This window comes from Globicephala melas, chromosome 13 (assembly GCF_963455315.2).
Source record: "Globicephala melas chromosome 13, mGloMel1.2, whole genome shotgun sequence".
Taxonomy (NCBI): domain Eukaryota; kingdom Metazoa; phylum Chordata; class Mammalia; order Artiodactyla; family Delphinidae; genus Globicephala; species Globicephala melas.
The window spans coordinates 42881929-42907388 of NC_083326.1; the positions used below are offsets into that span (position 1 = coordinate 42881929).

Sequence of the window (25460 nt, forward strand, 5' to 3'; positions counted from 1 at the left end):
GGACCGGACAGGCTTCTCAGCCCCTTGCCCTCGTTTCCTCGGCACTGTGTTCATCTCTGCAGCCCTCTCCCTCTTCCACCTGTGCCCACTTCTACCCACCTGCCTTTGTGACTCCTTTTCCCTTTCCAGCCTGCCCCTCATGTTTGTCTTAACCTGAGTGAAAATGTGGAGGTGGTGAGAAGGAGGTACGTTGTGGAGAGATTTTTCTAGAACTTGGATTTCCTAGGTCCTATTTGGGAGTTCTGGAGAATAGAGAGCCCCTCCGGCTTTGTGTGTTTACAGTTTTCTCCTTCCGGTCCATTTTCCTGGCCGCCTTAGACCATGCTAGCTCTTGTCACCACTGCTTGGACTGCACTTTTTTTTTTACCAGTTTAATCAGAGCAGCCTGCCCCCAGCTCTTTCTCCCTTGTCTTCTCTTTTTTCTCCTTTTCCATCTGAATCTCTTTTTCTTTTTTTGATTCCCAGAGGCTCCGGTGATTGAATATTTATAAAGTCTTTTCTTTCCACTTCTGCCTGTTGTCAGGATGATAACAAAGAGAATAATATACGAGTAATATTGTGATTCGAGTTGAAGATTGGGTCCATTGAAGGTTAAAAGGTTTTCTGAGGATACCTACAATGCCATGGAAAATGGTTTACTCTAGTTATTACTAGGTATTTTTACTCATGTCTTGGGCCCACTGGAGAGTTTCAGGTAGCACCCCAATTTTATTTCTCTCTAGCACGTATATCCTATACTGGGCCGACTTAATTTGTTCTGTTTCATGGGCATACTTGTTTTCCGTCATGGCAGAACTTGACAGAGTTCAGTTTAAACCACAGCAAAAACCCTCCTCAGTTAAAATAGGAAAGATAGCTTAAAGGATGTTTGTCAGTTTTATTTTTGGCTATGTGGCACGGCAAAATGTTTAGGAAAACATAAATCTCAAATTTGTAATTAACTTTTTTTCTCCAGAGGCGTAGTAAGTATGACTTCCTGTTCGTATCTTTGTTTTCATGATTAATTTTCTCGAGTTAGTAAAAGTCTTTGGCTCTACGAGGTCTTTGTGTTGTATGTTCGTTAGGGATGAAACATAGATTCTTCGTTGTCTGAATGAATCGTTCGTAAATTAGAAAGCTGTATAAAAGAGGATGTATTTGGTATAAGTTAAACTAATTATGAAAGCTTCTACTTTTTTGCTTGTTAACAAATGTTAATGATGTTTAGAGAATGGTTTTTCAATTTTCAAACATGAAGGTGCTTAAGCCTTAACCTAAGGCAACCCAGGTCTTATCACCAGATATTCTGATTGTGATCCTGGTTGATTTTTAATTAATACTTCAGGTAATTCTGGACCCTGGGAACTTATTTCTTTTCTTTTTAAATTTATCTTATTTATTTTATTTTTGGCTGCATTGGGTCTTCGTTGCTGCACGCGGGCTTTCTCTAGTTGCAGTGAGCAGGGGCTACTCTCCCTTGCGGTGCACAGGCTTCTCGTTGCAGTGGCTTCTCTTGTTGTGGAGCACGGGCTCTAGGCACGGGGGCTTCAGTAGTTGTGGCACATGGGCTCAGTAGTTGTGGCTCGCAGGCTCTAGAGCACAGGCTCAGTAGTTGTGGTGCACGGGCTTAGTTGCTCCACAGCATGTGGGATCTTCCTGGACCAGGGCTCGAAGCCGTGTCCCCTGCATTGGCAGGCGAATTCTCAACCACTGCACCACCAGGGAAGCCCCTGGGAACTTATTTCTGACAAATACCCCAAATGGTTGGGAAATAATTTAGTGCTAAATAGTTTTACTTTTTAGACTGGTTATCTCATATCATTTGATCTTTCATAGAACTGATCTTACCTGTTAAAAAAAGGATTAATTTGTTTATAGCATCATGTTTTACTGGAGACAGAAATGACTATCACGGTGAAGAATTTTTTTCCTCCAGAATGGAAATGGGCAGAATGGACAGACAGGTTGTTTAAGACAACCAGGATCATGTGTTTCTTTATGAGTCTGCACTGACTATGTGATTGAGTTATAGGTTGATCCTAAATTTGTTATTTAGTATTTTTAATTATTAGAAAGATATACTGTAATTCACTTAACAAGGTCAGTAAAAGTTAGTAAAGCATGTGGCATTACATGTTAGCCAATGGAAGTAATTTCAAAACAAAAGACTTATAAAAGTCTTTATAATATTTTCATAGCTAAGCAGCTCTATGAGGTTTGTTACTATACCATGATATCTTAATTGAAATATTATCTTTCTTTATTTTTAAATATTTAGAGCTTGCTAGTGTTAATAATTCTTTACTGAAATCATTTATATATATTGCCTTGCTGGTAATTAAGTTAATCGCTCAGATATTGTGACTTCTAATTATAGTGCAATTTCCAGTTTGACTTGGAGGAAGAGAACTTGGACTTTATTTTCATTTGAATCAAGAGACCAGTGGTAGGGACTTCCCTGGCAGTCCAGTGGGTAAGACTCTGCACTCCCAACGCAGGGGGCCTGTGTTCGATCCCCGGTCGGGGAGCTAGATCCTGAATGCCACAACTAAGAAGTCTGCATGCGGTGACTAAAAGATCCCGCGTGCTGCAGCTAAGACCCGGCGCAGCCAAAAAATAAAATAAAATAAATAAATAAAAATAAATCTTTGAAAAGAGACCAGTGGTAGAGAATGAGAAGATGCCTTGTTTTTAGATTTGAAAATATGCTCTAGCTTTGGAAATCTTTGAAATTCATTTCCCATGCTGTGTCCCCTTTCTCCTGCCTGTTATACTTACTTTCATGATTAAGTAAGTTGAAATTATGAAAGATATTTTAATTGTGAAAACACAGGGAAATTGGGGATGGTTGTAAAACATAGTTCAAATAGGTCTCCCTTTTATTTTTTCTCAAGATAGCATTCTTAAGCGGGTAGAGGTTCATTTCGCATTCACTTTAAATGTCTTCTGAAATCATTCATTTTCAGCAGATTTATAATGTTTCCTGGATGTGTTTATTTATGGTTTCATCTTTTAGTCGGTAATTTCATTAGGTAAGTTTCCTTACTGATTAGATTAAAAATGTAACTGTCTGCATTTTTCCTTCCCTGATTCCCTCATTTCCTCCTGATTCTACTTTTCTCTAATGTGGTTTATAGCTCAACTCTTCAGGCTTCTGTCATGCTTTCAAGAGGCTATGTGTTTAAGTGAATAACAGTGAATTAACAAATGACAGTGCTGAGAGCTATCGTGTGTTAGATCATGTGTTCAGAGTCTAGTTTTTGAATTTTCAGCTGAGTTTAAACTAGGCTGAACTGATGGTCTGGTTGTTGTAGAAGTAATTCCGATGTTTTAGGCAGTTTATTCTTTTTCAGGATTTTGGTTTTTACAGAGGAACCCCCATGGCTTCTTAGTTTCTGGTACTGCTTGGCAGTTGGTAGTTATTCAACAAATATTTATTGAATAAACACGTCTCTACCCTGAACGTCTTTAATAAGACTGTTGGAAAAGTCAAATTTTATTCAAAAACATTTAACTTTGATCAGTATTCAAACACAAGTAATACCCTCAAATAACTTAAAACTGTTGAAATGCAGAGTGGAAGTGGTAAAAGTACCTGTTGGAAAGAATTTTTTGTTAATTTTTGGTGTCTACATCAGCAAAGCTTGAGCTGTTGGCTGAGATCTGAAATAGATCTGTACTGTATGTGATCACTGTATTCATTATTGCTTGATAAAATGAGATTCTGACCACAGAATTATTTCATTCTGTTTATTAGTCAGCCTGTGACTTACTGGAAAGATAGGGAGGAAGATATTATAGGCTAGTAATTATTTGCTCTGCAGATTTTCTTGAGCCCATACCTGACTTTGAATTATTATCACCATGGTAAGATAGTGTTTAAATAGTGAGATCTGTTTAAATAGTGCTTTGACATAAAGGGAATCATTTGTTTTACAGCCTGGCACAGCCTAGAAGTCTGTTACTTTTTGTTTTTAACTCAAGCAATACTTTGGTCCTAGGCAAAGTATGAACTATATTTCACATGTCATGTGGCCTCATCCTGGGGTTTACAGTATTATTATTAGAGATAATATATTTAGCTTTTACAAACTTGCATGAGTAATGTCTGGAAACTTGTTGCACAAGGGGCTAGATGTGGAAAGAAGAAAACTTACAAGCATGTGAAATAGATTATTGTGAGTTCTTAGAAATTCAGAGAATACCTGATTCAGATATCTGTGGTTACTGTCAAGGGATGTCTACATGCAGTGTTTTGCCTTTATCCATATTGTTTATTTCCTTATGTGTTCTGTGGATTATATGGGAAACCGTTTTCTCTCCTGTGACTTTGAAGTGCCCCTTCTGACTTCCTCCTCGCATTAGTTGAAATCTGTTTATCCCTCCTGTTGTCACTTCCCTCATAACTTTTTACGTTGAAGGTTTTTCTTTTTCTTAGCCCCTCTCTCTCCTCTAGAAGAAGCCATTGCTTCTTCCAAATAGCTGCCCCTCAGGGTCATTCAGACCAGTGCTTGAATCTTGATTTTTAAAAATTCCAGCTGTGTAACTTCTGAGTTTGTTTTCTGATCTCATAATGGGGAAAGCTGTACCTGTATCCTGGGGTGGTGTATTCGTTTCCTAGGGCTGCCATACACGTTACCACACTCTATTCCAGTTGGCCAGAAATTTGAAATCAAGGAGTTGGCAGGGCTGTGCACCCTCTGGAGGCTCTAGGGGAGAATCCTTCCTTGTCTCCAGCTTTGGGTGCCTGTTGGCATTCCTTGGCTTCCTAGGCTGGTGGCCAGGTCACTCCAATCTCTGCCTCCATCCTCACATTGCTTTCTCGTGTGTGTGTGTGTGTGTGTGTGTGTGTGTGTGTGTAAAAACCTCCCTCTGCCTTTCTCTTGTATGTGCACTTGCCGTTGGATTTAGGGCTAACCCAGATAATCCAGGGTGATCTCCTCATCTCGAGATCCTTAACTTAATTACCTCTGCAAAGACTCCCTTTCCAAATAAGATAACGTTGACAGGTTCTGGGAATTAGGATGTGCACACATCTTTGGGGGCCTCCATTCAACCTGTTACATAAGAATTAAGTGAAATGTAATTATATGTGTGTTTAAGTATATTTATATATGGCATTTAGCTCAGTGCCTGATGAATGTAGTTACTCAATGTTAATTCCTTTCCCTTCCCTTCAGAAATCTGTGCTCTCCAACATTCTGCCCCCCTGGGATGCTTTCCGCGGTTATGCTCAATTCAGAGCGTTTCTGCTCCGCTTTGCCCCTGCTGGCGTCCTGTGGTGACCATCAGGTAGTCTGCTTCTCGTCTTCCATCTTTCCTTGCTTGACCATGCCTGGGTGTCCCCATGTCTGTGGTGTGCTCTCTCTCCCGACCCCAGTCTTTCTAACCTTCCACGTCTGGCACTTTCTCACCTTCATTAATGTTACTTCTCATCTTCACAATGAGCTCTAGTCCCCTCTTCTTTGTTTTTTCACCCCATTCGTCCATTTGGACCTCTGCAACTTATTTTCCATTGCTGCCAACACTATTCAAGTTGGATCGCTTATCCCTGTATATCCTTTGCAGCTGTGCACCTCACAGCCTCTGCTTATACTGTCCTATCGACGGAAATGTGCTTCTCCCTCCTTCCTCTTACTTCTCTTAGTGCCTTCGCTTTAAAATTCATCTTTCCTCCTTCCACTCAGGCCACAGTCATGCTCAGGTCCCTCCTGTTACAAGAAAACTTCCCTTGACCTTGCTCTCACTTACCTGTTCTAAAACTGGACTGCTTCCACTTTATCCACTCAACTCCTTACTAGTTTCCTTTTGTTTCCATTATTTGGGTGAAACTGCTCTCTTGAAGGTTGACCGTGATCTAATAGCTTTTTTCAAGGCTAACTGGGATGGTGGTGAAGAGCTGGGTTGCTGGAGCTGACTGCAGGGGGTGAATTCTAGCTCCACTACTTGCCAATAACTGTGTGACCTTGAGCAAGTCCCTTAACTCCATGCTTCAATTTCCTTATCTGTAAAATGGGAATATTAGTACCTAGCTTATAGGATTGCTTGTAAGGGTTACATAGATTAGTTTATGTAAGGAACTTCTAAGGATGCCCAGTAGAGTATGCACTAGGTATTAGTTTTTTTTTTATTTTCTAAGCTATTGTGTTTTAGTCTTTCTTGTTAGCCTGTGTGGTGACATTTGACATGGTTGACCGTTCCCTTTTCTTTTGTCCAGTGACTTCTTCACCATGTTCAAGCTCAGATTAATTCATCTCGGGGTCTTTTATCTTTGTGTCTCCTATTTGTGGTCTGAACTTCACCTTCTTATCTCCTTTCTAGATAATTTTTCCTGTGGTAATTCACCACCATGGTTCCTACTTTTACTTTTGTGTGAGTGTCTCCGCAAATTGTATTTGTACCTTGTCTTTCTTAGCTCCAGCACTGCGTTTATAGCTGCGTGTGAGAATGCCTAACCAACACAGTCTCCCTCACAGTCAGCTCTGTAGTTGACTTCTGGTTTTGTTAAAGGACCTGGAGATTGTGACGATTAGAAACATGGATGTCGGGATCAGAGGGATGTTGTATTTGAGTCCTTCAGTGCTTAGGAAGCCTTTCCAGATCACTGCAGACGGCACAGTCTCCTTGGCTTGAATACACAGCGTGCTTTCAGTGAACAAAGCTGCGTGTGGAAAGAGGTAGAGAGACACAGCTTTATGGCAAATGTACTCCTTAGTTTTATTAAGTTGAGAATGAGGCATGTTCATAAATCTTTCCACACAAACCCAGGGTAGGATGCCTGGAAGCTGTTGTAAACTGTTGATTTTTGAAAGTTTTTTTCCTTTAAGTTGTAGTTGTCCCCCCTGGAAAACAGACTAGGTAAAGAAGTTAAATTTATGTCTCACAATGCAGAGGCAAATAGCAAATGAACTAAATTAGAGAACATGGCATCATTTTAATTAACCAGTGGTAGTTTTTAGTGTGTTTCTGAGTTGTCTTGAGACCAAAGGGCAAGGATGGGAAAGATTTCCCTCTTTGTTTTCTGAAATGTCGTCTCTTGTAAGTTGGAATAGAAATTTTAGACCAGGATTTCCAGGCTTGCCAATAAGATATTATATTTTATAGTAATGATAATTAGCAGGCAAGTATAGTTACTTGAGTGTGGATTACTGGACTTTCATGATGTTTGGTAATCAGACAGTCTGGACCATTCAGTGCTGGTTTCTTGGGCCTTGAAACTCTGACACATGGCCTTGCTCCTGTTAACAATGCCTCTGTTTAAACACAGCTTCATTCCTTAATGGGTTTTGATCTTTAGGGATTAAACCCGTGAGGACTATTAACCTAAGGAATGTAACTCAGTTAGCTGTGAATGATTTAAAATAAACTAATAGATTTCCATTTGGAGAGCTTGGTGTCTCACTTTATTTCTTCTCCATCCATCTAATGAATGGTAAATGCAGTCTTTTGGTAAATGATTCACCTTTGTCACAGGTGCCATCAGTGATACATTTTCTTAACGGTTTTGTTACCTGATATTTTGAAAGTTTTTAGGAAAATTTGACTTTGATTATCCTTTTCTGTACTGGATGTTTTCCTTGTTTCTTAAATTTGACTTGGTTTCAAGATTCAAACCATTTTCTTTGTAAGAGTAGGTGTGTTAATTAAAAGTAAAAGCTACATAGTTTTTAAAAGTTCTGTTTCCAGGACAGACAGTGAGGTACATGTGTTCTCACCTAGCATATCCTTGCTTAGGCCAGTACTGTTTCTTCCAAGGCTGGGAATCAGTACTGGTCTTCGCTTAATAACCCTTGGCTCAGTCCTGCTTCTCCATGACAGGTCTTTTTTTTTTTTTTTTTTTTCTTTTTCCAGTTTGGTGCATAACAAATATTTAGGATATTTACACCACTGATAACAGATTTCGTGTATAACTTTAGGATTAAATGATCCGAGAGATTGTAAATCAGTTGGCATTCATTTTTTTTTCCTGCATCATTTCAGTTGAACTTGAGATCTTGGTTTAGGTAGAGCTGCTAATGTTACTTTGGCTTTTCTTGAACATTTTCCCACATTTTTGGTTGGCTGTTCTCTTTGTTTTCATTCTTCACTTCGTCTCGTTTGTCTTTTAAAGTCCATTAGAAAGCAAAACTGTAATAAAAACTTGTGGGACTTGTAACCCTGGTATAATAAATTCAAGTCTAAACAAGTTAAATCTAATTATAGGACTGCTTTCTAGAGAGGATGTGGACAGTCTACTAAAAATGATTGAGGTAAAGCTTATGTGGAACCTGGATTTCTGTTTCTCTCTCTTTTATGGCTTGAAGGTGAGAGAAAGAGTGTTAATACACTCTGCTTCTCTACTCTCGTTATCTATTTTCTGTTCATTTGTACTTTGAGCAAGTTCAAATTTCAAAAAAATGGGAAAGGAGGTAGCAAACGTTTTGCTCATTTCTCTGTATCATGTCGAAGAAGCAGAACTGGGCCCAGAAAATGAGTCGGCATTTTTGATTTTTTCATTCAGCATTCATTTTTCGAGAGTGTCATTACTGTGTTGGGAGACAGCTTACCTTAAAATTGAAAGAGCCATTAACCGAGCCTTGCAGTTTCTTGGTTTTGCCATGAAAGTGAGCTTCCTCCTCTTGTCTGAATGGAGTTTATGATTTTTAGCTTCATGCTTGGAGAAGTTAGAGTAGAAGGGGCTTTAGAGAAACCTAGTGTAGTACGGCCAGTTTTAGTTGAGGAAACTGAGATCCAGTGAGCTGCCCATGGTAGCAGAATCAGGACCAAAAAAGAAAAGGTCTTTTGACTTGACTTCTGTGCCTGTCTGAGGAGGCTTGCCATCTCAAAAGTCAGGGATTTTTGTAATCTTTGTCAAATTACCAGTTTCTCCCAAAGGAGGAGATTAGAAATTATTTTTGAAGCACTTACTCTGGAGAATTAGATTAACAGCTTGAAAATGCCACATTGATTTTGATTTTGTCTGCTTTTACAGTCCTGGTAGGTAGATTTGTGATTTAAAGGGGGTGTAAAAGTTCAAGTATTTAAGAAAAATTACAAAAAGTGATACTGATTCTAGATCATTCTACACTCTGCCCCTCCAACGGCTTGAGAATTTGCAAGATCCATACCCATACTAGAGAGATTGATTTATGATCTATTTATGATTCAAGATGGAATCCTCACCTTTGTGGAATCTTTGGTTTGAGGGAATTAATATAGAATTAGAGAAAGTGAATTTTAGGAGTATATGGTTGAATACTTATAAAAAAATGCCTCTTCGAAATTTCTAAGTATATTTTATAGTAGAAAATCATCTATGGATAAAGGAATTACGATATTTCAGTTTGTTCATTTAGTCTCATTCTGTTTGATGGATGGATGTTACTACTTTAATTTTTTCATTTTGTTGTTTTTTTAAAAGAGTTTGTTTTTGTAAGTTTTTGATAATGGGAAATAGTCATTTTATATTTCTCTTTTCCCTTTGGATGTACTAATTGAGTCAGTTTGGGTCTATTGGGCAGTTCCTCAGTTCTGAATATTATTTTTAAAAATTTTTAAAAAGCTTATTGAGTCATGACATTCTCTTTTTTTTTCCCTTTATAGCCAACACATATCTCTTTATGGTACAAGCTCGAGGAATAATGTTGAGAGAGAATGTAAAAACAATAGGACATATGATCAGGCTGTACACAAATAAAAACACTACACTCAATGGTACAGGTAAGACTGCTTCCTGTTTAATTTTGCTTTGCTTCCACTTCTTACCCTTAGAGTCATAAATCAGTAAACCAAATCTCTTCAGCTCTGGTTCTGCCTCCAAGTACCTTCCTGTTAAAGATGAAGGTCTCCTACTAAGTGCACTGGGAGGGTCTTTCACTGCTTGAGTCGGGACTGTCATGTATTCTAGGATATATATAAGGGTATGATCACCAAGGTGATGAGGGCTTTGTATAAAGATACTTAAGTTAATTCTTGCAAACATAAAATATGAAAAACAGCTTGTACTTTTTCAGTTTGCCTACTGTGTTGAAAAGAAATTACCCACAAAGAGAGTAATTTATTCATCTTAGCCATACTGCCATCTTCTTTATGCCCATTCTAATTCCTAAGATGCTTTCCCAGCTATGTCTAGAAAGTACTTGTTTTTAGTTATAGAAGAGTCTTAATAATTGTATGGCCTTTTTAGGGGCTAATGGGAGAAATCATATAAAATTGGAAATCAGTAGCTGCTCTTGTCTTTTTAAAATATAATCTGGAAGAAGAATCTCCATCAGAATCACATGAGGTTAAAACCTGTGTAATAGGCCAAACTAGTGATTTAATGATGTAAATAGGTTCAACTGCTGTGGGAGGATGCTTGTGCTCTTCTCTGGCAGTGTTTCCACATTGTCTTCCTGAAGTAGAATTGGCTGTTATTTTAAAGGGTTCAGTGGCTGATTATCAGTTGTTGCATCCACTGTATTCTCATTTTAAACAGTTAAAGTGAAAGACTTATGTCAACAGTTCTTCATTCATTGTGCCACTGTAAATCACACACACATATCCCCACACCCTAATAGGAAGTCCCTATCTCCCAACCATAGGTATATTTTCTTAAAATGGGCGTTAAGATGGGTAATACTTTTAGACCCTTCTAAAAATTCAAGACTGTGACATTGATTCTTAATTTAATGTCACACATGATTCTGCAAAACCTGTCCTAGTCATTTGCCTGATTTGTATTATGATGCCGCCAATCAAACATTCTTCATTTTCTTCTTCCTTTTAACTTTAAAGAAATTTCCTTTAGAAAGACTGTCTCATCTGAGCTGATATTTTAATAGTACGGTAAAAGTCTCATGAACTGGTCTTCTGCATTAATTGGTCTTCTGAACAGTAGGTCAATTTTAGGAGAACTTTAAACATTTTAAAAGCTTCGCTAAGACTTGTCCTGGTTGAATAAGTTGATGTGAAGGTATTCGCTAAAAGTTCATTCCCCTGAAGTATTAAGCATCTTTAAGTTACTGTATTTGTATAAGTGAGTGCTAATAGAATCTGTGCCCAATCAGGTTATTTTCCTGGAGTATGAATAAGTTATATGCGTGAATGTTGCATTTTTGATTAGGAGAACTGGTTACTTGGGCAAGACAACCCTGCCCTCAACCCCACTGCAGCATCCCACAGCTGAAAAAAAGGAAATCCTCTCTTCCCCTCACCAAGTCGTAGTTGCAGTGAAGACCGAACAACCAGTGCATCCTTTGATGAAAGTGTGCTTTTTATGAACCTTTGGAAAATTTTCACATGGTCCCTTTACTGATGGTGCAACTCTTCTCAGGAGACCGTCAGTTATTGTATCAGTTAGGAATTAGGTTTGGTTGTAAGAGAAACCTGCCTGCAGTGGTTTAAACCCATGAGGCTTGTACAAAAGAAGTCTGGATGGAGGACTGTTTCTGTTGTGGAGAAAGTCTTCACACACTTTCCCACTTCTGCTCTGTCATGTAGCTTCACAGGCTAAGATGGCTGTGGGTCTCCAGTCTCTATGTTTGCCCTTGGGTCATTAGAAGGAGAGATGGAAGGGAGGGAAGAAGAAGAAATAGAGTGCCCCCTTTGTAAGGACCCTTCCCGGAAGTCCCATGTGGTAGTTCCGCTTACGTCTCACTAGCCAGAACTTAGTTGTAAGGACGCCTGGGAATGATAGTCTTTGAGCTGGGCTCCCTGCTGCCCTGAATGAAATTGGGGTTCTGTTACCAAGGAAGAAAGGGAAAATGGAGTTTGAATAGGCAACTGTGAGGTTCTGCCGTGTTCATTTATCTTGAGTAGTTAGTGTAGGTATCCTTAGCTAGATATTAGAGATACAAGATGAAGAAAAACATCCTCCTGAAACTGTGCCTTTAAACAGCATAGTCTTTCTTCCACGTTGTCACATTACCTTTTTTAGGGAAAATAATCTTGGAGCTTTCGAGCTAGAAGGACCATTAGAGATCACCTACTTCAACCCCATTATTATACAGCTGGGAAAACTGAGGCCCCAGACGAAGTGATTGACCCACGGCTGCACAGCTAGTAACTAGTCAACCAGGACTAGAGCTTGTCTTTCAGACTTCTGATGTTCTCTGGTTTAGGGATCAGAAGACTCTGGATCTAGCACTTGTTCTTATACCAACTAGCTATCGTATATTTAAAAGATTCAGCAAGCTCTTTATGCCCAGCTTTTTCATCTACGCTGTTTCATAGAACTATTAGAATAAAATGAAGATCTGGCATTTAGCATTCATTGTAAAAGGCAAATAGTACTATTCAAAAATAAAGGATTCCTACCAAAAGAAAAAAAAAATCCTCCCTCTACATGAAGATCTCTAGGTTTCTGAGAGAGATGGAAATGTAAATAGCTACTTATAATGCAGTGATTTATTTCTGCACAGACTTGTACAGATGAAATCTGCCAAAAAGGAGATAATGGACACTAAGGTTTACAAAGAGCTAATTGAGCTCCAGGGGAGAGTTGATGAACATGTATTGACTCATTTAAAATTTATCACTTAGACTTCCCTGGCGGTCCAGTGGTTGAGACTCTGTACTTCCAGTGCAGATGGGTTCGATCCCTTGTCGGGGAACTAGGATCCCAGATGCCCCTCGGCATGGCCAATAAAAAAGAAAATTATCACTTAGATTAGATCTTAAAAATTCTCATCACAAGAAAAAAAACTGTAACCGTGTGAAGTGATGGATGTTAATTAGCCTTGTGGTAATCATTTCACAATATATACATGTATCAAATCATTATGTTGTACGCCTTAAACTAACACAGTGTTATATGCCAATGAAAATAGTTTGCAAAAAACATAATATTTAACACTTAGTGGCAAATTGTGATATTTCTAAGTACATTTGATTCCAAAAAGGAGTTTTTAACCCTGTGCCTGAACGTTCTGAAGCACCAAGTGTAAAGAGATGTATGTAAAATTTTTGTAAAGAAACCATGTTCTTTTATAATCAAATGGTGCCTTGCCTTGTAGCCCACGGAGTCAGTCAAATTAAGAAAACAAAATGTATTCAGTGAGCAGTTATCAAAACAGATGACAAGGGTCACGCAGTGTTAGAGCTGGTAGGTTTGTTAGAAATAACCCAGCACACTTCCTCATTTGGTGGATGCATGGTCAGAGGCCCACAGACATCACCAGACTGACATGACAGGCTAGCAGTAAATAGACTGGAATGCTCATTGAGTTTCTGTTACCTGCTTTAAGCTGCCTTTTGCAGGGAAACCAAAGCCCTGGAGAGGTCTTCTTTGGTCCTGTTCTCCTAAGGTCCAGTGAGAGCTGAAGAGGGGACTTGTCCAGCAGTTTTCATTCTGTGTTTCCTTTTCGTTTGGTGTGGCTCTGGAAGGAAGAAGGCAGGGGCCAGGTCTCACTGTGGTTTCATCCATTCATTAGATGAAATAATGTCTACATTTTACAGCAGTTGTGGTGGATCAGCCTTCAGTGCATTGTCATGCATCACCTTTTAAAACTCCTGATTTGGGGGCTTCCCTGGTGGTGCAGTGGTTGAGAGTCCGCCTGCTGATGCAGGGGACACGGGTTCGTGCCCCGGTCCGGGAAGATCCCACATGCCACGGAGCGGCTGGGCCCGTGAGCCATGGCCGCTGAGCCTGCGCGTCCGGAGCCTGTGCTCCGCAACGGGAGAGGCCACAACAGTGAGAGGCCCGTGTACTGAAAAAAAAAAAAACAAAAAAACCCCCAAAAAAACCCTCCTGAAATGAAAGCAGTGGGTTATACTCCATGGGCCTCACCACTTTTGTAGGAATAACCATTTTGTGGGTTTATTACATCAGAGTCTCCAAAAGTTTAAATCATTGTTGGCTATATTATCAGTTGTGAAGTGTTTATTTGCAGTAAGTTTCTACTATGTTGTAGGTCCTTTATTAGATGCTAGAAATCAAAGGCAATTTGATTTCAGTTAAAAGAAGTTTATAGACTAATGGCAAGGGGGTGGATAGCCTTATATACAAAATACTTTGGGATGACGTAACTACAACTGGACACAGTACTTAAGGGATACAGATGCTTTTATTAGTCTGGCAATAAGTTGAGATCCTTATGATCATTTGTAATGATGTAGCCAAGAATAACATGTTTAGCTCCAAAACTTCATATTTAAAGGACATGAATATACTGATACTGCATGTCTTTAAGTTTTTTTTTTTTTTTTAACATTAGTTCTTTGAAAACTGATGAAAGTGATCCATGAGTTCTTTTGTAAAAAAAAATTCAATCATTTTGGCATGAGAATAAAAAGTGAAACAGTCCTCTAGCCCTCCTGTTGCCATGAGACTCCCCAAAGGGAGCTGCTGTTAACAGTTTGTGTTGCAGAGATGTCTGGAGAGCTTAAAATCTCTGTGAGTTAGGTGTGGATTAATAGAGTCTATAAATTATGTGTGGCTAAGAAAAGGGGCCCAAGCTTTAATGACAAGAATTAATAAATTATTTACAGTAAGAAAATACCCTTATTTAAATTTAACTACGTGACATTAAGAAATTAGGAATGCGTGAGTGTTAATGTTTATCTTCTTCAGCATTATATGAAAATGAGCACACACACTGCCTTTGGAACACATAAAGGCAGTGCACTCCCAGGGACAAGCTTATCTATCTTCTGTTTTCAGCTCCTACAAATGCATTGTGTAGAGTAGATGTTTGGCTAACATAGTGGGAGTCCCCATAAAAGCAGAACTTTTAGTTTTTTTTACTATAACTTGAAATTTGATATATATCTAGATATATATTTTTAAAGGGATTTAAAAAAAAAGAATCAGAACTTTATTGGACTTCCTTACACTTATTTTATGTTTAGTATCTTTAAATCTTTCAGATATCTATGGGTGAGATACAGAGTATGGGCTCCTAGAGGGGTTTCCGTGGTGTTAGTCCGTCCCTGTGTGTCTTGGCGTACAAAACAGCTAATGTCCACTGAATCCCTCCCCCTCCTTTGTCTTAGAGGATTTTCCTTATCAAATGCTTTCCAGGGCTCCTCTGGAGAAAGGCATTGGGGAGGATTCTGTTACTGGGGCTTTCTGACTTCCTGGTGGAATAGGCCTTAGCCATTGTACCATCATTGGTCCATATTTATCATGTTGGGGTTTTCTGGTAACACACTTACCTTAAAGCCTCCTTACTGATGCCTTTCCAAGTTCGTAAGGTGTTTCCACTTATTCATAAGGGGTTCCGCTCTGCAAGGCCCCTTCCAGAAGGTGGGCCTGAAGGTGGGGTGTGTCTCTTTGCTCCAAAGTGCCATCCTGGCTCCCAGGCTGCATCCCCATCTACGGTATATATTTTTTTTAAAGAATTTCTTCAGTTTACTTTATTATTTATTTATTTATTTGTCACACCACGTGGCTCACAGGATCTTAGTTCCCCGACCAGGGACTGAACCCAGGCCCTTGGCAGTGAAAGTGTGGAGACCTAACCACTGGACTGCTAGGGAATTCCTGTCATCTACTGTATTCTGATGATGAGTGAATATTTATGTTAGGCCAAGCCATGGACGGGAGGTGTTTGGTTTTCTTTGACTCTTCTCACATGCTTCATATTCAATTTCCAGGATTCTGCGGTGAGAGGGTTTAGCTTTTACAGTCCAGTAAGGCTGTGATTTTGACCTTCAGCCTTTTGCTTGCTGGTCTCTGGCTGACAGGCCTCTCTTCTAAGTCATATGCCCGTTCTCCCCCTTTCTCACTCTGCATGCAGGCCAGTTCTGATAGGAATACCTCTGTTATCAGAGCAGATTACTGAAGACTGAAAGTCTTCACATTTTCCTAAAGTGTCTGCTAGAACTTCATTTCCTGTGGGTACAGGGTTTGTGATCCAGAAGACAGACGGTAGTTTAATCAGCGGTTTCCATTTCTCATCTCTTACTCACCACATGTTGGTCTCATTCTCTCAGACCAACTTCCTCTTACATAGCAGGAAGCTGGCAGGTCATGGTTCCCAGATTTGCATCTCAGAACTTTGTTCCAGAAAGGAACTGAAATGGGAGCTCCTTGGTTCCAAGTTTAAAATTCCCAAGGCTCTGACTGTTCCAGGTTGAGTCAGGGGCTCATTTCTAAAGCAGTCACTCCTAGCTGAAGTTCCTGAATATGCATATGGGCTAGGGATTGTTCTGAGCACTTTGTACACTTATCTTTCTGAAATCTGAAAACGACAGCATGAGGTAGGTGCAGATGAGAAACTCTGTTCTCTTGCTTTGTACCACAAAGCTAGTGCGTGTTGGGGCAGGATTTGAACTCAGCACTTGACTTTGGTGCTCTAAACCGTACCCTCGGTGTTCCATAATTTGCTGACTCTAAAGATAATGGACCTAATGTAATAACAGCTCCAGGGCTCTCTAGAAACTGCAGCCCACGGGTTGGGAATGACTAATTTAAGGACTTTAAATGGGCTGTATTACAAAAGTCAGTTGAGTGGGTAAATCGCAGTTTCTCAAGTGTGAGGCGATGAGAAAACATTACTCCCACCCTCTGCTCTGTGGATGTGGAAGCAGTGTGCTGTGGCTGTGTGGCTGTCCAGAACACCCTGGGCTGTTTGATACTGAAGAGGATCCCCTGGTGTACTTTCACTCCCTCTTTTTTTTTTTAACACCTTTATTGGAGTAATTGGAGTATAATTGCTTTACAATGGTGTGTTAGTTTCTGCTTTATAACAAAGTGAATCAGTTATACATATACATATGTTCCTATATCTCTTCCCTCTTGCGTCTCCCTCCCTCCCATCCTCCCTATCCCACCCCTCTAGGTGGTCACAAAGCACCGAGCTGATCTCCCTGTGCTCTGCGGCTGCTTCCCACTAGCTATCTATTTTACGTTTGGTAGTGTATATATGTCCATGCCACTCTCTCACTTTGTCACTCCCTCTTTCGAAGTGGCTCAGCTGGGGGAAGGGTGGAAACACCTGTTCTCTTACAGTTGCAAATGGGCCTGCTCTGTGTGTACGCATGAATCGGGCCTTGTTGCTCCCCAGACTTGTCCCAGCTTCCCCCGGGGAAATCGTGCTGAGAGGTCCCGTCTGGCAGTGGTGAAGGGTGAATGGGAGAGTAGTCACGGCAGCTGTATTTTGCTTTTCTCTAGTTCTTTATAGATAATTGCTTTTACGTACTGCTGCAGATTGCAGATTGTAGTCTTTACACAGTGACGGTGACGCATTTCATACTAGGAGCAAAGCAAAAGACAATTTTTGGGTTGTAACTTTTCTCTCTCTCTCTAAGATTATCCTGAAGGCAATAATTCAAGTGATTATCTTGTTCAAGCAACAACGTATCTTCCGGGAAACTTCACATATTCGCCATACCTCCCCTGCCCGGAAAAGCTGCCTTACATGCGTAAGTTTCATCTACTTTTGACTTAACTATTTGCTTGTATTATAATAAAATGAAATCGCATGGTTTGAGCACACCACCCTCAGGCCATTATTGGGGGTGCTCGTATTCATATCACGTAGCATGTTATTTGACTTTCTTTTGAGAGGGGTGCAAAGCAATTTTTTGGGAGGGGGAGGAGGATTGAAAAGCTAAAGAAAAAGCTTATGCCTTACCCAGAAGTAATCTCACCTCTGTTGTGAGTTTGATGTGTGTTCTTAAAATTATCCTTAAAATGATTTTAACACTATCTTTTACATAGATAGGAAATTAGAACGTTTCAAAGGTTTTAAGAAATTATATAAATGATTTTAAAATTACATTTCTTTCTGTAACTTGCTTTCTTAATTATTTTTTGAGAACTGTCCGTGCTGATACATAGAGATCAGTTTATTTCCCTTCACTGTCCTATAGTGTATCTTTGAATAATTGAATACATGTACCACATTTCATTTACCTTTTTCTCTGCTGATGGAAATTTAGGTTGTTTCTACTGTTTTGCTACCACAAAGCAGTGCTGTAAGGAACAACATCATACAGATTTCCCTGTGCATGTGTGCTTGAGGGTTCATGCCTAAAAGTGGAATTGCTAGGTAGGCTGGTGTGGTTGCACTCCACAGCCGCGGTACCAGTTTATATCCCCAGGGGCAAAGCGTGAATGCACCACTTTGATATTGATGGACTTTAAAAATTTTGCTATTCTTATAGATAAAACACTTTTTGCTATTATGACAAATCAAAAAAGGTATCTTGTTTCAGTTCTTACTTTCTTCATTACTGGTGGGTTTGAGTGACTTTTCCTGTGTTTGTGAGTAGTTTTGAGTTTTCTCTCCTGTGACTCAGTTACCGTTTTATCGGTTCCTTATTGGTTAATTAGATTTTTGTATTGATCGGTGGGAGTTCTTTATATATATTCCAGCAGTGACCTATTGTCTGCTATATGTGTTGCAATTGGCTTGTCTTTTCATTTTGTTTATGGAGTCTTTTATTTTATAGACGTTTAAAATTATGTTTCTAAGTGTATCAATCACATTATTTAAGGTTTTTGCTTGTTTTGGTCTTAAGAAAGCTTTCCTTATTACCCGAAAGCCGTACAAATACTCTTTTATTTCCTTCCAATAATTTTACAATTTTGTTTTGAATTTTCATGTATAATATGAGGTAGGGATCAAGATAACTGTATTTTAAACATTTTTTTCAAAATTATGAAGATAATACATTATCATTTAAAAAAACCTCTATAATCAGTCAGAAGCCACACGGCTGTTATTCTGCAGCTTTTATTGTTTGTGTCTCCCTCCTCTGATTTTAAGCATACTTTGTACATATAAGTTAGTATCTTGATTTTTATGTAATTAAAATTCAAATAAACGTTATTTTGAATTGCTTATTTATCCACGTGTCTTAATGTCCTCAGTATCTAAGGTGTGTTTTTTATGTCTTTATGTTACTTTTCTTTATTGAGGAAGTTAGTCTTTGCCTGTCATGTTTGTAGGATTTTTTTCAGTATGTTGTTGATAGAGATATCTGTAATAAAAAGTATGATTCACCTTTTATTATCATCTAAGGCCATGGTTCTCACGCTCTAGGGTACATCGGAATCACTGGACAGCCCTATAAAACACACATTGCGGGGCCCACCTTCAGAGCTTCCGAGTCAGTAGATGTGGAGTGGGGTCTGAGAATTTTCATTTCTGACAGGTTCCCAGGTCATGCTGATGTTGGTGATCCTTGGGCCACAGACCCACTGATCTAGAATTGATCCTGGCTGCACCATAGCTTTCATAATTCTGGGACCCAACCCCTAAGTTTCTCATTTTATTAATTAGCTGCAGGGCCTGAGTATTTAAGAAAAAATTCTCAGCTGATTCTCATATTGTTATCTCCTTGCTGTCCTGTAATAGAGAATGAAGCTATGGTTTTTGTGGCTATGTATTTGTCGTTACTTTGTCACTGCAGCCTTGGCTTTCTAAAAATGAATGTTTTTGTCTGTGTAGTACTGAGACCACTGGGTGTAATGTTCTGTTGAAATATTGATTACAGTAATTTCATTTTCATAATTTGCATATTCAAGGATTTATAGTTTTAGGAAATCTTTCTGTTCTTGGTTTAGTTGCCATTTTCTTAATTAGTGCTTTCTGGGTACTAATTGAAGTCTGTTTCAGAGCGTCTGCCTGCCAGGCCTTGCCCTCCTCTCCCCTGGCCCCGTAACTCATAAATGCTCCTGTCACGTGCTTGAAAGATTGTGTCGCGGCTGTTCTCACTGCCTTTCGCTGACTGTCTTGGTGACCCGCTCCTCCCCTCTGCTCCCATCAGTCTTGCATTCTTCTGCAAGAGAGGATCACACCCGTTTGGCCAGCTACCTTTTCACAGAAGGCCTCCTCATGGCTCTGCTGGCTTTGGGTCCAGCACCAATTCCTTGTCCAATTAGCTGTGGCCAGCCTGATGGGATGATGGTTTAGTAGAAAATATGCCCTCATACAGATAACTCCTTAGGAAGGGGCCTGACACGAGCCATCCTGGAGAACCCCCTCACTAGTCCTGTGACCACTGCAAAGTAGAGCCTCAGTTTGCCTATCTGTAAAATCTGGGATTATATGCCCACTTCACAGTGTTGTGAGGATAAAGAGAAGCACAGTGCTTGAAGCTTGGTAGACGTTAATTTGCTGTTCCCTTTCCTTTTCCTCATTTCTTTGAATGATGGAGCCAGATTTTACGATGATCAAGGGAGTGAGAAACCTAGGAGAAATGTGTGGAATTAAGGCATTTTTTACTTAGCTACGCATCCTTAATTTGTTTTTAATTAACAGAATTGTTTCCCATTGATGAAAGAGAACAGCATAATAAAATACCTATGTATAAAAATCTTATTGTCATATCACACAAAATAATTGAATACCATACCTCCCCAAATAATAGTCAAGGAGAGTCTGTGTAAGAAGGTGATCTACTTAGATGAAAACCATTCAAGTATGTATGATACTGAATTCCTGTAATCACCAGAAGGGAAGTTAAGGCTTAAAGTTGTTGTTTGATTATCTAGCTGTAACTTGCTTTTTGATTTTTGTTGGCACTGGATTACCATAAAGATGAAGTTTGAACTTCTCCAGTTGGAATTCACATAAAGTTGATTTCATGGATTTCAGCATTATTTCACAATCAATTACAGTGTAAAATCTATTTTAAATGTTATTTGTACAATATGAGTGAATACTTCTTTGTTATTGTTAGTATTTATAGGTTCTCCAGAGGGTGAATCCACTTTCAGTTTTATTTTATTTATGTGACACTCTCCGTGCTAACAATTCACTTTATCTAGAGCTGAAAAATAATAAGTGCTTAGCATGGATGTTTTGATTTTCTGGATGAGGATAGAGATGGAAAATGTCAGTTGTGCACTTTGCATTAAAATGAAGATGGACTTACGTGTAGATTTCCTATCTTTTAATTCCTATTCAAATAGAGTGCATTTGTAATGACTTTTATATATTTTGTCCTTAGCATTTTTGGAGTAGTTGCCTTTGTGGTTTAACCCTGATAGTTTCTATAGTTGCTAGCCTTAGGAGCATAACAGAAGCTACAAGGACTTTTTGAGATGAATTTATAAACTTCAGAGAAGCTCAGGTAATGCTTAATGTAACAAACCATCATGCCCACGTTTATTGTAGAAAAGAGTGATGGGGGCCACTGCAGAGGAACGGAGCAGTCGTGACCCGCCTGCAGCCGCCCCTGTGTTGTTCGCAGGGGCAGGCGGGGAGAAACACAGCTGAGTATGTGCCTGCCGGCTGGAGCGGGTTACACATTCGGAGGAAGGGTTGTTATGTGATGAAAGGGAGACAGCAGTTTCCTTCTGGAAGGAAAGAGAGACTTCAGAGAGAGGGAACATTGGAAGTGGATCTTGCAGGATGGTTCAGCAGGTAGCTGAGGGGGCAGTGTCCGAGCACAGGAGGCCCTGTGTTCTGAGAATGGGGAGTGGTCCGCTGGGACTGGGGTGGGTGTGTAGTGGGATGTGTGCTGCATAGGGAGGTGAAGGGCCCTGTGTAAAGGACTCACCAATCCGAGGGCTGCCTGGGTTCCATGAAGCTGTCGGCATCTGTGAGGTGGGCATCAGAGGGAACGGAGCCCCTGAGAGTGTGTGCAGAGGGTTGATTTACAGCCTGGTGTGTATCTCTCTAAGATAAGGGCACATGGTTTTCCAAGGGTCTAGGGACAAAATAGGGTAAAAACAGAAAACACTGCTTTTTTTAAAAAAATTAATTTATTTTGGGCTGCATTGGGTCTTCGTTGCTGCGCACGGGCTTTCTCTAGTTGCGAGCGGGGGCTACTCTTCGTTGCGGTGCTCGTGCTTCTCATTGCGGTGGCTTCTTTTGTTGTAGAGCACGGGCTCTAGGTACGCGAGCTTCAGTAGTTGTGGCACATGGGCTCAGTAGTTGTGGCTCGTGGGCTCTAGAGCACAGGCTCAGTAGTTGTGGCACACGGGCTTAGTTGCTCCGCGGCATGTGGGATCTTCCTGGACCAGGGCTCGAACCCATGTCCCCTGCACTGGCAGGCAGATTCTTAACCGCTGCGCCACCAGGGAAACCCCAGAAAACACTGCTTTAGGGAATGTAACCTTCATCTGCTTTAGGTAGGTACATGGTGTGACTAGGATGGTAGCTTGGAAAGATGATCCTGATGAGAAGTTGAAAATGGATGAGCATGGGGAAGTGCCGGGATCTGGAGGGGCCGTGAGGAGCTTCCTGCAAGGGCCCCAGAGGAACAACGGGCACGTGCCGGGGCTGTGGCGCCGAAGAGAAGAGACGTGGTGACCAGCTGAGGGATCAGGGCTGCTTTCCAGGTTTCTGTCTCGGTGGCCGTTAACTGAAACATATAATGCGGGATAAACCTCACATTTGGAGAACGGGGAAGTGCATGAGTTCAGTGTTGGGCCTGTTCTGTTTAAAGCTCAGGAGAGTTCTTTTGGGGTCTGAATTTCTTCAGAGGGATCTGGGCTGGAGATGAGAGGAGGGGAGGTCCTACGAGTGGACCCCTGGAGAACATCCATGTCTGAGGGGCAAGGGGAGGTCAGCAAAGAAGGGAAGGCAGCCAGGGACACAGGGGAGTCAGGGGACGGTGTTCCAGAGGACAGCAAGGAGAGGGCTCCACCTTGTCACATACCTCAGAGCAGGTAGAACGAGGGACTGTGAAAGGCCATTGAATTGGGCACGAAGAACACTCACGGAATCACAGTCGGCACAATTCCAGTGGGGCGGCAGCGTGAGAAGCAAGATACACTGTCCTGAGAAGTGACTCAGAAGTCTGTAAAAACTAGTTGGTTTAAAACAAGGACGTTTGGGACTTCCCTGGTTGTCCAGTGGTTAGGACTCCGCCTTCCACTGCAGGGGGCCCAGGTTCCATCCCTGGTCGGGGAACTAAGATCCCTGCAAGCTGCATGGCATGGCCAAATAATAATAATAAATGAATAAAACAAAGAAGTTTGGTGGGAAAGGGAAGGAGACTGGGGGGAAGGAATCTGTGGAGGAGGTGGGGTCAAGGGGACAACGTTTTAGGAAGAGATGGACTCAAGTGAACCTTAAGCGCTGCGGGAGTGGAGGGGAAGACTCTGGACAGATGGGGAGTGAAGGGAGGAGAAGGGAAGCATCCAGGGAGCCTGGATCTTGGAGAAAGTGACAGGACACAGAATGTGCTCGGGTTGAAGAACTGGCCTTGGAAAGTAGTAGGGGGACACCTCCTGCCCTGAGGCGGGAGTGACGTTCATTTGGAGATGAGGGGGGGAAAGTAAAGGGGGTTCAGGCCTGTTGCTTCTGTGTTCCTAATAAAGTAGGGGAGGCCAAGAAGGATGAGGGGGATACGTGTGAAGGATATGTGTGAGGGGGCGGCCAAGAAGGATGGAGCAGCTTGTAAAGGAGGAGTAGATATTTTGAACGTTGTAGGTCATGCAAAGTGGAGTCAAGCAATCATAAAGGAAAAGGTGCTCACTAACCGGTTAGCCAAGAGAGCCCTCCCTACCCCGTGGGGGTCAAAATGTACAAAGAATATAACGCTTGTTTCTGCTGAAAGCTTACTATGTTTAAGGCAGTAAATTAGGTACTGTCACCTCAGTGGTGGGATTATGTGCTTACGTGATTTTCTTCAGTGGTATTTCTTGGGTGCAGAATTTGAGCATGGAAAATTGTTGATCAGGTGTGGCAGGTCAGGAAGGGAGGGAAAATAACAGTGTTTGTGAGTATATGGGTGTGTCTTAGTCTGTTCGGGCTGCTATAGCAAAAATACCATAGACTGGATGGCTTAAACAGCAAATATTTATTTCTCACAGTTCTGGTGGATGGACGTCTAAGGTTAAGGTGTCAGCAGATTCGGTATTTGGTGAGGGCCTGATTCCTGCTTCATAGATGGCTGTCTTCTTGCTGTATCCTCACATGGTGGAAGGGGTGAGGGATCTCTCTGGGGTCTGTTTTATAATGGCACTAATGCCATTCATGAGGGCTTCATCCTCATGATGTAATCAGTCCCCAAAGGGCCCACCTCCTAAAACCATCACATTTGGGGTTAGGATTTAAAAATATGAATTTGGGGGGTGGGGAGAACAAACATTCAGTCCATTGCTGTGATTGGGTGAAACTCGTGGAGCTGGGTTTCTCTACGTGTGGTCCAGAGATGATCTACACCAGAAGCCATGGGGATGCTGGTTAAAAAAAACCTGGGTGACATATATATGGAATTTAAGAAAAAAAAAATGTCGTGAAGAACCTAGGGGTAAGGCAGGAATAAAGACGCAGACCTAGAGAACGGACTTGAGGTTATGGGGAGGGGGAAGGGTGAGCTGTGACAGGGCGAGAGAGAGTCATGGACATATACACACTAACAAACGTAGTAAGGTAGATAGCTAGTGGGAAGCAGCCGCATGGCACAGGGATATTGGCTCGGTGCTTTGTGACAGCCTGGAGGGGTGGGATAGGGAGGGTGGGAGGGAGGGAGACGCAAGAGGGAAGAGATATGGGAACATATGTATATGTGTAACTGATTCACTTTGTTATAAAGCAGAAACTAACACACCATTGTAAAGCAATTATACCCCAATAAAGATGTTAAAAAAAAAAACAAAAAAAAAAACCTGGGTGGCCACAGAGGTCAGTTCAGAGGCTGAGCCACCAGAGCAAGGCCCAGACCACTCTGGGCAGCATCTCCTGTTGCCACTTGGCAGAGATCACAGCTCCGATCAGACGTGCCCAGAGGTGCCACTCCTGGGGTCCTTAATGCCAGAAGCTTCTGCCAGCACTTTTACTGAAAGACAGTTTTGCAGAGTGCCCACGTCCTCATGTTCACTTCTGTTTCAGAGTCACCTTCGGGTGCATCTTGTCACTTGACTGCTTCTCTTTGCTGGAGAGGTTGGGAGAGTGGAGAGGTAGCTTCTTCCTCTGGGAGGCAGGACTCAGTGGCGGGCAGTTCAGGCCCCTGAAATGTGTTCAGGTAAAGCTGGGTGTCCACAAACATGACCCACGCATGTCTACTGACACAGGGGCTTTGAGAATGGGCCCGGGACTTCCATTCTCAACAGGCAGGCCTGGTGATTCTTAGCCACTCCACCAAAATTAATCAGCTGCTTTATTAGGAGACCATAGAGACAGGAAAAATGTGGAGACAGCAGAGAGAAGCTGAAGCCAGAACTGACTGGCTTTCAACTCTGACACTGCCAGTCATTCTAGGTGACAGTGGTGCCCAGGGTGTGAATGTGGAGCTGGGTGTTACATGCAGGATGTCCAGGGAGAGGAGGGCAACTCTCAGTGAATGTGGCTGCATATTGGAAGGTGGTTCGGCTGAAAGTCGTAAACTTCAAAGGAGGTAAATTTATGAAAGAAGGAAGTAATTAATTTTTGTGAGGTGTAGGTATAATCTGCAGAGTACCTTCTTATATGCCTTACCCCCAAGATTGTGGACCTCAGGAAGTAAGCACTGAGCACAGTTTGAAAGGAAGAATAGTGTTTCACTTAAGATGAGGAGTGGAGGTGCTATTCTAGAAAAGACATTGAGATGCAGTGTATGGAAGCTTCTTGGCAACTGAATGGTTTGAGAAAACACATTGGAAAAGGCCAGAGTGGTGTGTGATATACCATATTTTC

At 41.2% G+C, this 25460-nt stretch overlaps 1 protein-coding gene across 2 annotated transcripts in view; it reads left to right on the top strand.

The window, feature by feature from the left end:
- Positions 1-25460, top strand: part of B4GALT6 (beta-1,4-galactosyltransferase 6) — a 65085-nt gene that overhangs the window by 8694 nt on the left and 30931 nt on the right. For both annotated transcript variants that reach the window (XM_030876479.2, XM_060310403.1), the window contains exons 2-3: positions 9562-9678; positions 17191-17304. In XM_030876479.2, the coding sequence (XP_030732339.1) occupies positions 9562-9678; positions 17191-17304 (231 nt within the window). The remainder of the gene's footprint in view (positions 1-9561; positions 9679-17190; positions 17305-25460) is intronic.